A 12,500-nucleotide genomic window follows, 5' to 3' on the forward strand; every position below is an offset into this window, starting at 1 on the left:
TTAAAAACTCGTGTAGGTTAAATTAGAGGGTTTTGAGTGTAGTGGAGATGAGTAGATGCAGCGCGGATGTGTTTCAGTGTACGGCCCTTAGTTGTGTTATGCATGACTACATCATCGTCTGATTGGTTGATAGGCTTTGGATGGGTCAAATAAAGACGCTTCTTGTTGAATGTGTTTCATCATATGTCACAATTGCTCCCCATCTGTCGTAGTTCAGTCGTTCTCAACCCTTCCACAGACGCCGAGTCCTTACACAACCCTTTGCACATTAGCCCATCCTCCCATCTGTTGTAGTTCAGTCATTCTCAACCCTTCCACAGACGCAGAGTCCTTATTACCAATTTTGTGTGTGGATGGCAGGCACGAGTGTAGATGACGTCATAGACGACAAAACCACGGGCAAGCCATCGAAGTGCCCGTGCCCGTTGTTGACACACTGAATAGGCTGGAGACTAGGAATCACGTTGCCAGATACACGATGTTACAAGTGAACACCGTGCCCTCCGTCGGTATCTGTATCAATTGTCGACTAGATGGAGTGAACTCATTGTCTATCCAGCATGGAGAAGTGGACAAGGGAAGCAACCCGGCATTTAATAGATTTATATAGAGGAACCGTGTCTGTGGAATGTGGAGACTGTGGAGTATAGAAAAATAGAGACAAAGGCCACAACACTGCAGAAAGCAGCAGAACACATGAACAACGGTGGTTGGTTTTTCTCTGCTGAAGAATTAAGAAGATCGATACACTGCGAAACCAGTATCGACGAGAACGGAGGCATTTACTGCAATCAGTGAAGTCTGGGGCAGACGACGTATACATGCCACGCCTATGGTGTTGATTCCCTGTCATTTTTGAATGGTGACGACGGTGACCAACAGAGAGACCCACACACACTCCTGCCGACGTAACGACAGATGTTCATTCTGATAGTGAAAAACGTATACGTATTGGTAACCAAGATTATCTCTGTCATCTGTGATGATCACTTTGTAATACACGTAAAAGGGTCACGTGATTTGCCAATGTTGCTCTATTTTCCATTTTACACCATTGTTTCTTCTCTCTCCTGTCCTTTTTCTTCTTGCACATAATAATTGGGAGATTAAACGAATACTTACCAAGTATGATGTTTGATCGTAATTTCACGAACATTTAACTGCGTCACTGAGGTAGTAAACGAGATGCCCGCTTCACCAGCTCCACGTCAGTCCTTCAGAGAATAGGTTTGAGGAAGCAGCCAGAATATTCAAGTTGTAGCTACAACTGAGCTACAAGAGACTAGGGAAGGGAGGGAGGGCGTTTACTACCTCAGTGACGCAGTTAAATGTTCGTGAAATTACGATCAAACATCATACTTGGTAAGTATTCGTTTAATCTCCCAATTTCACTTCACGACTATTTAACTGACGTCACCGGTAGTCAACGAGAACTTTAGAGTGGTTCCTCAAACCTATCAAGCCACTCAAAGGCTAAAGAACAATAATGTGGAAGCATGAACAGCCTTTTATTACCCAATATTCAGTAACAAACCCAAACAAGTACAACAACAGCACGGCTTACAACAATAATGCGCGTGAAGAACTACAAGTTATGAGAGTACAGTTCTGGAAAATTCACCAGCATCAATTATGGGCTTCCTGTAGTACTTCGTGAATGTAGATTCTCTGGTCCAGCCAATAGTAGAGATAATTGTCGACAAAGGGAGCCGCAGGGCCGCCTTACTGGCTGACGCCGACCTGGTAGAATGAGGTGAAAAAATGCCAAGATTAATGCCAGCAGCTCGCATGACATCTTTCGTCCAGCGACGTAATGTGTCCCGTGAAGCCAGTTTGACTGGAGGTCTTGTTGTGAGAAAGAAACCCGTGAGCGAACCCCGCATGTTGTTTGTGCGTTCTAGATAGCTCATCGTTGAGGTGACAACACATAACCTCCTGTCTGGGGGATAGGCTACGAAAACCAATTCTGACAAGTGTGTACCTGGCCTAGAAGTTTTTAGCGGATCACCAATCCTAAAAGAGACCCGACTGTCCGAAACAGTCATGTTCCTAATGTCTAACATATGTAAAGTCTGACCGCGTTGACCAGAGAGGAGCAACATAAGGATTGTTAGCTTCCTTGATAACTGAATCAAGGACAAATCTTTATCGGGCCCAAGACCTATGATGTGATCCAAGATCAAGTGAGGATCCCAGGTCGTACCGTAGCGGGGGTAAGGACGGTCTCACCTGAAAGACTGCTTTCATAAACCTTGTAGCTAAGGGATGTTGTCCTGCCGGCTGGCCATTGATACTTGCCACTGCCGAGATGGCCGACCGTAACGTGTTGATGGAGCTGTAAGTCCTACCTGCACCCCTCCTAAATTCGGAAAGGAGGAAATCTAAAAGGTCAGCTGAAGATGGCTGAAAGAGATAAATTTTCCTGCCGAAGCAAAATGACAACCATTTCTTAATATGCGACCCATACTGTACTCTCGTGCTCTCCCTCCAGGAGTGCAGCAGAAATCCGGCAACTTCCGGCGAAAGGCCGCGACTTTGGTACGATTCCCTGATAATACCATCGCTGTCAAGATCAACACTTGAGACCGAGGATGTGTGAGAGTTGGATTTTGTGGCAGCACGAGAGGAAGACGGGGGAGAAGCACAGGAGGTGCCGTTAGCAAGCGGAGGGCTGTCGGGAACCATACTTGAGTCGGCCATAGAGGAAGAATCACCATCACTGTAGCTTCGTCTTCCTGGAGCTTTTGGAGGACCCTTGATATAATACTGAAAGGTGGGAAAGCATAGAAGTTCTTATTTGACCAAGTCATCGTGAAGGCATTAACATGAATGGCACAGGGATCTGGCTTCCAGGAAACATAAGCAGGTAATTGTGTATTTATGCGAGTGGCAAACAGGTCAACATCAGGTGTGTAATAGAGTTGAGAAATGCTTTGGAAAATATGAGGCAGTAACATCCATTCCGCATCCATGTTTTTCAATCGGGATAGTTTGTCTGCCTCTGTATTATGTAGGCCCTGTATATGCTGTGTTGACAAAGTAATACCCCTTGACAGAGCCCATTCAAAAATTTGTTCCACTATCACATGAAGGTAAAGTTTAGTACTGCCACAACGATCTAAACAGGTAAGTGCAGTGACACTGTCAGAACGGAGGCGAATATGAGTACCCCAATTATCCTTGCAAAGAGACTGTAGACCCATGAGAATAGCTTTTAATTCTAAACAGTTGATGTGATCCAGTTCATCATGAGCCCAGTGACCAGCAGTCCTGGCATTCCCCACCACTGCGCCCCAGCCAGTCAGGGAGGCGTCACAAAACAATTCTAGTTGGTGGGGACTGGATCGTAACGACTTTGTTTGTGAATCTATATTATTAATCCACCATTTGATTAACCCCTGAGCATGATTGTCCAAGATAACAGGTGAGTTATAATTCCCATGATGCCGTGCGAGTTCCTTGTTACGAATTATTTCCAAGTACTTATACCTGAGTGGTGCCAACTCCACGGCAGGGTCAGAGGCTACAGCCATACCAATAAAGGAGGAGAGTTCAAGTAAGGATATAACATCTTTGTTCAGTAGAAGTGAACCCTGTGCCTTAATGTGCTTCCTCCTCCTGGGTGTCAGAGTGGCAGTCATGTCTACAGAGTTTAATACCACACCAAGAAACTCAATCTCTTGGGTAGGCTCTAGGACCGATTTGTGAGGATTTACTGTGAGCCCTAAGGAGTCAAAAAGGTGTAGAGCGTAAAGCACATTAGATCCTAAAACGTCAGCAGAGTCAGCAATAAAGATGCAATCATCCAAATAGCATGACACGAAAATTCCCAACTTATGAAGATGCGAGAGGACAGGTTTTAACAATTTAGTGAAAATACGGGGTGCTGAAGTCAAACCCTGTGGAAGGCAAGTAAAGCGGAACGTAGAGTTACGCGAAGTAAATTTAAACCAATTCCTGTCCTCTGGCCTCACATAGACTGAAAAATAAGCGTCTTTGAAGTCAATAGACATGAAATGACAGTTCTGGTGGATTAAAGGTAGCACATCTTTGAGAGTATCCATCTTAAAATGTATATGGTCCACATATTCGTTAAGTTCTTTCAAATTCAGAATGACTCTAGCTGTGCCGTCTCTCTTAATGGTAGGAAAAATGTTAGAAAGAAAACCATGTCCCCCTGGTGCACATAATTCAACTATCCTCTGCTCCAAGAACTTTAGCATGGCAGAGTCCAGCGCTTTTTCATCTGAAAGTGACAAGCTAAGAGGAGCCGGAGGGCTCCCCTGTATGGGGACACGCACAAAAGCTAAAAATTTTCCATGTACCACATCATAGATCCATTTATCCGAGGAAAGAAGGTTCCACTGTAACCTGGCATCAAAGATTTTTCCCCCATGAAAATTATCCGGAGTATTAATCAAGTCCATTAACAAGGGACTTACCAAAGGTACTTTCACTGGTGAGCTCTGTGTCTCGGCATCCCCTTCCCCTGGGGAGGCCTCTGGCCTAAAAAAGACCTTGTTTGGTGACGTGGTCTCGGCTGCTGAGAGTGAGGGCGTGAGGGTAACTGGCGAGGTGAAGCAAATCGTTTTCCAGGAGCTTTGTAAGGGCGGAAGGTGGGCCGCCCAAGTTTCCTGGATTTGTGAATTTCCTCACACTTCTTAATCACATCGAACGGGAATAAATCATCCTTGCCGACCTCACACTCCCAATTGCAGAGCTCTGCCAAGGCAGAATCATTCACATGAGTTCGAGCAACCTCTTTCCGAAGCTGATTGATGTAGTTAACAGCGGAAGTCAGTAGCCTCAGGCTGTTATTAAGACCATCAAGGTAGTAGTTTACAGGCTTGTCTTTCTTATCACCAATATCACTGATGCAACAGGCAATGGGGACCAACGCCTTGGTCAACAGTTTATTAGTAAGTGACAGCCGAGTGTCAACTAGCTTTCCACCGACGCTCATTGCCTTTGTGATGGCAGAATTAGTCGCTGGGACCTTTAAATTGGGTACATTACTCGGGAGTTTGATCTTATCACATGTAAGCTTCACACCGTCAGAAGAGGGCCGACGTCTCAGACTGGCATTAAGAATGCCAGCCAGGCGGTCAGATAAGGGGTCACCTGTCTCTTCCTCACCCCGGAAGTGGCCAGCAAACTCATCGAGAGCTTTCTGGAAATCCGCATCAACCACCGAATCACCGGTTGACTGTGTAGCGGGGGCAGTAAGCAGATCGAGGTCAAGGGGATCAGCTTCGGGCAGACACCGAGGCGCTTCAGCTGCCTCATCATCAGAATGGGGGAAGGTGAAGTTTGTCTCCACCGACACTGGAGGGACTGCCGGCTGGTCTAATCTTTCAATTAGAGCACCCAAAAGGGTAGAAAGCTTGTCCAAAGTTACTTCACTCGAAGGAGGCACCGCTGTATCGCCGATGTGGCTCGGGCCCGCAGCTGACTGCGGACAGGCGGGAGGTGGTTGAGTACTGGAACTATCCCGGGAGGCCTTCCTCCGCTTGCCATCGCCTTCTAGAAGGTCCTTCTCACGTCGCTTCCCTCCCGAAGCAGGTGAGGGGGGACGCCGAGGCGTTCCTGAGCCCTTTTCCCGTTCCGACATCTCACGTCTAGAAAGAACGGAAAACGGGAAGGAAACACAAGAGCCAACATATACGTCCTTAGATCATATATGTGGAATCACCATACAGCTAACACCCTGCTGTAGCGGGTGAAGGCTTACCAGGCTGACTCCTAAGAGAAAGCCGGTGAACAGAAGCCAGGTGGTCGACGAGCGGAACAGCAGACAGCGTTGAGGTGTGGACTGTGTGGAGACTAGCAGCGAACTGACGTGGAGCTGGTGAAGCGGGCATCTCGTTGACTACCGGTGACGTCAGTTAAATAGTCGTGAAGTGAAATTATTGTACACAAAGCTCTGCGTTTAGCTTCAACTGTCCAGCTACGATTTTTACGTCCCTATGTTGTCGTACCGAACACCCCATTGGCCGACGTTGCCTGGTACAGCTCTGGCTGCCCTCTGCCCCAAGTCGTACGTTCGCCTGCCTGTGCCTGCTGGCCGCCTTAATTGGACAGTTTGATCTGGTAACACGGTTTTCAATGCGAGAGAATTACGGGCAAATCAGTGTGCCCGCCCTACAGTTGCCTGTCGTGTGGACGGGCCTTTACTGCATGGACGGGCCTTTACTGCATAAACATAACCAACCAAACTTACCACATCAACCAAAATAGAATTGTCAAACTTTCCATGCAATGTAAAAGGGTTTTTTTTTTTTTTTTGTGAAAGTGTATTGTACGTGCAATTTGTTTATTTCAATGCAAAAAAATTAAAAATGCGAGCGTCTCAAACTGTTACAACATTACAGCTAGCCGGCGACACTGTCAGCCCACTCGTCTGGTTAGGAAGGCGGCCCCTCCACGCCTGGGAATGGAGGGGGCACCGACAACAGGAGGCAGTGTTGGGGAAGGTCAGCCTCTTGTTCTTCAGTGGGCCGTGTCCTCTTGCTGTCTTGATTCTTGTGGCTGTCCCTCTAGCGTTGTTGTGTTGTGAAGGGGAGGTCCTCTTGGTCACCATCTTCATCTTGCTCTTCCTTCTTTGGTGTCTTCGTGTCTTGATTCTTGTGGCTGTCCCTCTATCGTTGTGTTGTGAAGGGGAGGTCCTCTTGGTCACTATCTTCACCTTGTTCTTTCTTCTTTGGTGTTGGTGCATCTTCGTGTCAATCTTGAGGCCGTTGCTTTACTTTGAAGGGTATGTATGCAAGTCTTCCTCCTCCTCAAATCTTGTGCATCTTCATTCTTGCTCTTCCTTCATTTTATTGATGTCCCATTGGTGTCCTAATTGGTTCAATCTTGAGGCGGTCCGTTCATCTCCAAATCTTGAGCATCTTCATTTTCTTTTCTTCGTGTTATTGATGGCCCATTGATGTCCTCTTAATTTGTTCAATCCTGAAGCGGTCCCTTCATCTCCAACCCTCCTCGTCTTCACTGCCGCTAGTCGTCCGACTTGTCTAGGCTTCCTCTTCATCGCGTCGGTCTCCTGATTGCTGTCTGGATCTGTGTTCAAGTCATCCTCTTTTCAGGTACGGATGTAATGTATTTGGATTTACTGTTCATTTCAATAGCAAATCTATTGAGGAAGACCCATGATTCAGCCTTATCTACTCTTAATTAACTACAGCAAAAGTAAAACAATCATTAACTCAAAATGATAATCTTTCATTAACTCGTAAAATGATAATCTTTCACTAACTCAAAATAATCAACTCAAAATAATCACCTTTCATCTTTAACTCAAAATAATCACCTTTCATCTTTAACTCAAAATAATCATCTTTCATCTTTAACTCAAAATAATCATCTTTCATCTTTAACTCGTAAAATAATCAATCATCTTTAACATTTCCATATTTTTTTTTGCTACATTTCTTCTCACTCCTTGTCTAATTGGTTTGTTTGTACCTCTGAACCAACACTTGTCTGCTACCAGCCACATAAACAGTGCCGCTCATCCTCCCTAGTGCAGCTGTCCCCCGCAACTCAACACTCCCGTCTGAGATGACTCGAACCTACTCACCGTAAGTGGAGGGCAGGGTGGTCCGGGGAATGACAAGAGTACCCGTTGGTCTTTATGCTTCTCCATCTGAAAGCAAAATTACATGAACAGTTTTTGGTGATGCATGCACTGTACTAATTTCACACAACTAAAAGATAACACCTTTATTAACTTTTTCATTGCTTCCCCATCCATTGAAAAGTCAGGATTCAAAGGGAGGGGAGGGGGGAAGGTACTTTATGTAAGAACGAAGAAAAAAAGACAAGCGCCAGTCTGTTTAATGCTCAAAATTGAAGGATAAGTAAAGTGCCTTGAAGACTCCCTCTTGAATCTATATACACCAAATTTATCACCAGGGCCAACGTGAAGGCTTGTACACCGTAACTACAACCACTGCTTCCTAACAAACTCACCCTCAAGACAAGGTGGTCACCCTCCTTCCACCTGCAGGACCACAGCGTCACGGAAGGGAAGACTGGTTTCAAGTAATGGGGCGAGTTCACCTGAAAAAAAAATAAATAACGTACATAAGAAGAGACTACTGATGTAACGGTATATTAACAAGAACCGAACTACTGACAACAGCATTAAGAAGTCAAGGAAGCTGCAAGAAGCGACCAGGCGTACACGTGGCACCCCACCTGTCCTACACGTGGCAGTCTCGCTGGGCTTCCTGACTGCACTATTCAAGTTAAATACCCACTGATATGAATGTAACTAAAGGAAATTTGAGGAATGAGAAGAATTAAAACCTCAATAACCACGTGTCGGGCTGGCTTCGTTGGGAGGAGGCGGTGCACGTGTCAGGTTGGCCGGCGGTGCATGAGGGCGGCGCGCATGACAGACAAGCTTGCGTTGTCACAAAGCGCCGAGGAAAGCCACGCAGCGTTTGGCAACAATTCAGAAGCAAAGCAGCCGCGGCCCACCGACACCTCTAATCCTGTCCTGCCGGCTTCCTCCCCTCGCCCCGGGAAGCCGCACAAACCGAGAGCCGCCGCCGCCGCCGTCTCCGTCGCTGTCCCTTCCTGCTGCCGCCACCACCACCACCACCGCCACCACCACTTCGTGAACTCCATCCATCAGCCACGCCGGCTGTCACACAACACGGAGCGACACCTGCCATAACATTTAATCACCCCTCATTAACCGCTCAAATGGATCATTAGCGCACTAACACTGATAACGCTTACGAAATACACATGTGATCTCTATATACACCTGTACTGACGACACACGCAATACAAACACTTAATACCAAGCATAAAACACTGATACTTTAACTTACCACCAACAACAGCAAGGCGAGGCGAGGCAAGGCGAGGCAAGGCGGCGTACTTCCTTTCCCTACGATGGCTTGAGACGCACTGCCCGAGTGCCCGGCTGACTGACATGGTCTGACCAACTGGCAGATCCCCGACCCTGAAGCCACGCCCACCTATGCTTTTAAAATTCAGTCATTCCTCTTCCGTATGCTGGAAACTAACTTCACTTATTTTCAGGAATGGAGATATGCAGGAGAAAAATACATTAGACCTTTTCCTCTATCTTTACGAGGTGTCATCAATGGCTTAACCACCGTTGCATTAGCCTCGTTGTGTCTCCTTGTCCTTCCCTTTGCAATTACACATGGGGAACATAATATAAGCAACGTGGTTACAAAAGAAACATAGACGCATCAGTTTATAGATGTTTTTTTTCCGAGACGTAGCGAATAAAAAAGGGAGGAAAGTCGTGATTGTCTATATTTTTCTCGTTATCCTTCCCATCTCGCCTGGAAACACGAGAATACGTAGCCGTCTGTGAATATAAATCTACGTATACACAAAGTAACTTCATTTCAATACTTGTGGATGAAAAAAAACAATGTGACAAAACAGTAACAGTAAGTAGATTAATGGGTGGTGACAAGCTGCCTACCTACCTTGTTATGTTTCATCATTGCCTTCTCATCACAGGTTAGGAAGAAAAAGATGAAAAATATGACATAATCGATTCACTTCAATACTTCTGCACGAGGAAAATAATAAATAACATAATAAAGATGGAGAGGTATTATTATTTTAACAGATAATAATGACATACCTGCCTTGTTAAATATTCAATCATCACTCTCCTATCACATTATTTTATGAAAGGCACGAATATATGACATACTGTAATCACTTCAACACTTTGGGTGAGAAAAGCAATACGATAAAATAATTAAAGAGACAGATAAACAGATAATAATGACATACCTGCCTTGTTAACTATTCATTCATCACCTTCAAATCACATATGAAAAAATAGAAATAAGAAATAATCGATTCAAAGCAAAGGAAATCCCGTAGATACATTAAGATTGAAACAAACTTGATAATATTCTTTCCCTGCCTCTCAACTACGAGTCTTAACAACACAGTCGCTTTGCTCTCTCCCCACGACTATTTTCCAAGACCACAGAGATGATAAGCCGTGTTCCCAAGAGTCCTTCCTCTGTTAATTATGTGTAAATCTTGTTAGTCTGTCACTGGAACCGTAAAAACACCCTTCAAAACCTGAGTAACTTTAACTATAGCCCTTTGAAAGTAGTGTAGGTGAGATGAAGCGTTTCAGATTACGGTCCTTACTTCCCTACAACCTCTCACGCTTGTCTTGTTATTGAATCACTAACAGCACCATCCTGTCGTTAAGTTGTTATGTCATGCTTCACACCTTGCCTTCACTGAGGGGCACAGGTGAGCTCATTACACCCAAGCGTACGCCTGCAATACGTCAAATTGAACCACGTGTCTTTGTCTTGTCTTTCTGTGTGCTTGTTGCTCTCTCTCTCTCTCTCTCTCTCTCTCTCTCTCTCTCAACCACAAAGAAAGCAACATTAAAGAGAGGATATGTACCATTCTCTCTCTCTCTCTCTCTCTCTCTCTCTCTCTCTCTCTCTCTCTCTCTCTCTCTCTCTCTCTCAGCGTTTGGTTGGATGGGTCGTAGTAGCGGGGGCCAAAATACGGTGTTTGTACGAGGTTAAGATGAGAGAAAACGGTTTTCAGCAAGTCCTGTCCGGTCGTGGTATCCTGAGAGAGAGAACGGGAAGTTAATATAGAGTAGGTATCCTTATATTTTTAGCCTTGTTCTATATAGATGCGGAAGAAATTTTCCGTTTTAATATATTTGTGATAGGATTTAATTTTTGTTGTTTTTTTTCTTGTTAAATTGTCTAGTTTTTATGGGAAGTAAAGGTCTTGTCGTAATGTCGATGTTTTGGAGTTTTGTGTCAGTAGGCTAGAATAGATTAGGCATATTTGGGTTTCTATTGCTCTTGTATATAGATACTAATTCTTTTTTACATGTTCTAGTGTGTGTTTGATACGGTTTTAATTGTAATGGTTTTTGCATGATTTAGTGTTTAGTTGTGGCGGGAAGTTTGAGTTTTGTTACAATGTGGATATTTTGGCGTGTTTTGGTTTGTGTGTTCGAGGAGCCTAGGCTAGGATAGAGTAGCATCCTTATGATTTTAGCGCTAGTATCTATAGACTAGAAATGTTATATATTTTGATATGAATAATATAAGGATTTCATTTTAGTGCCTTATTTTATGTATAATATATATATATATATATATATATATATATATATATATATATATATATATATATATATATATATATATATATATATATATATATATATATATATATATATTATTTATTTATTTATTTTTTTTAAGAATCTGATTAAATATGGGTTGTACTTCAGTGTCGATATTTTGATACGTGCTAGAGGCTTCCTGAATGTAAAAAAAAAAAAAAAAAAAGAATATTAGAATAAAGCAGAGAAGAATGAGGAAGAGAAAGATAAGGAGGAGGAGGAGGAGGAGGAGGAGGAGGAGGAGGAGGAGGAGGAAGAAGAGATGTAGGAGGAAAAAAAAATAAGACGAAGAGGAGAAGGAAAAAAAGATAAAGAAAGACAGAGAAGTAAAAAAAAAAAAGGAGAAGGAGGAAGAGGAAGAGAACGAATAATTTGCGGTCAGCTGTGGAAGAGGACGAGGAGGAGGAGGAGGAGGAGGAGGAGGATGGAGTCACTGTAACACATTAGTCAAGGAAAACGTGTGTGTGTGTGTGTGTGTGTGTGTGTGTGTGTGTGTGTTCTTCATCTTCTTCGTCTTCGTCTTCTTCTTCTTCTTCTTCTTCTTCTTCTTCTTCTTTTTCTTCCTCTACTCCTCTTCTTCTTCTTCTTTCTAGTTTGTGAATGTTTAATAATAATAATAATAATAGTAATAATAATAATGATAATAAATGTAATTGTTTTTTCCATTGTAATTCTTGTCGTCTTAAGGAAACTAGTCACGTGTAATTAGATGATATATGTAATTAGAAATTTTTATAATATTTACAAGTAATTCTATATATATATATATATATATATATATATATATATATATATATATATATATATATATATATATATATATATATATATATATATATATATATATATATAATCTCACTGACTACCTCTCTCTCTCTCTCTCCTAACATTATTTTTTTCAGGTTTTCTTCAAATATGAGGCCAGGGGTGGTGGGAGTGGGGACAGTGTGTGTCCCCACCCCCTCCCCCCTGGGCCCCAAGAAGCAACAACAGCAGCAACAACAGCAGCAACAACACAACAACAACAACAACAACAGTAATGTGATGCTGACTGTTCTCAGGTAAATAATGTTTGTTTGTTTGTTTGTCTGTTTGGGAATTATTGTTTTATTGAGGGGAGAGAGAGAGAGAGAGAGAGAGAGAGAGAGAGAGAGAGAGAGAGAGAGAGAGAGAGAGAGAGAGAGAGAGAGAGAGAGACTTAACCTAACCTAACTCATTCAATTTTTACAGACCCCACCCAAGCCCCCAATCATCCATCACTTCTGATCTCAGTTTGCCAAGTTCCTGTGTAAGTTACCTGGGCTAACCCCCCCACCCC

At 43.6% G+C, this 12,500-nt stretch overlaps 1 protein-coding gene and 2 long non-coding RNA genes across 6 annotated transcripts in view; 1 reads left to right on the forward strand and 2 right to left on the reverse strand.

Annotated features, from left to right (window-relative positions):
- Positions 1-1,115: 1,115 nt before the first annotated feature.
- On the reverse strand, positions 1,116-5,912 carry LOC135097924 (uncharacterized). Of its 4 annotated transcripts, XR_010266361.1 has the most exons (3): positions 4,443-5,912; positions 1,622-1,740; positions 1,116-1,214 (listed from the first exon to the last, which is right to left on the reverse strand). XR_010266361.1 is itself a non-coding variant. In XM_064000049.1 (2 exons), exon 1 carries the CDS (start codon positions 5,609-5,611, stop codon positions 4,454-4,456), a length of 1,158 nt encoding a protein of 385 aa, XP_063856119.1. In that variant the 5' UTR covers positions 5,612-5,912; the 3' UTR covers positions 1,492-1,740; positions 4,443-4,453. The 4 variants fall into 4 exon arrangements, 3 of the variants coding, with proteins under 3 accessions (XP_063856119.1, XP_063856121.1, XP_063856120.1); XM_064000049.1 differs by lacking the exon at positions 1,116-1,214 and having other exon boundaries at positions 1,492-1,740; XM_064000051.1 differs by lacking the exons at positions 1,116-1,214; positions 1,622-1,740 and adding an exon at positions 2,216-2,766.
- A 384-nt stretch (positions 5,913-6,296) lies between these two features.
- LOC135097925 (uncharacterized) lies at positions 6,297-8,947 on the reverse strand. Its single transcript, XR_010266363.1, has 4 exons — positions 8,844-8,947; positions 7,972-8,061; positions 7,580-7,645; positions 6,297-7,059 (listed from the first exon to the last, which is right to left on the reverse strand). It is a non-coding gene; the product is annotated as an uncharacterized LOC135097925 (long non-coding RNA).
- A 3,143-nt stretch (positions 8,948-12,090) lies between these two features.
- The window catches only part of LOC135097923 (uncharacterized), a 1,912-nt gene continuing 1,502 nt past the window's right edge, over positions 12,091-12,500 (forward strand). Inside the window, exon 1 of the long non-coding RNA XR_010266360.1 lies at positions 12,091-12,243. This is a non-coding gene — a long non-coding RNA (uncharacterized LOC135097923). The remainder of the gene's footprint in view (positions 12,244-12,500) is intronic.

Source organism: Scylla paramamosain, unplaced genomic scaffold (assembly GCF_035594125.1).
Source record: "Scylla paramamosain isolate STU-SP2022 unplaced genomic scaffold, ASM3559412v1 Contig37, whole genome shotgun sequence".
NCBI lineage: Eukaryota > Metazoa > Arthropoda > Malacostraca > Decapoda > Portunidae > Scylla > Scylla paramamosain.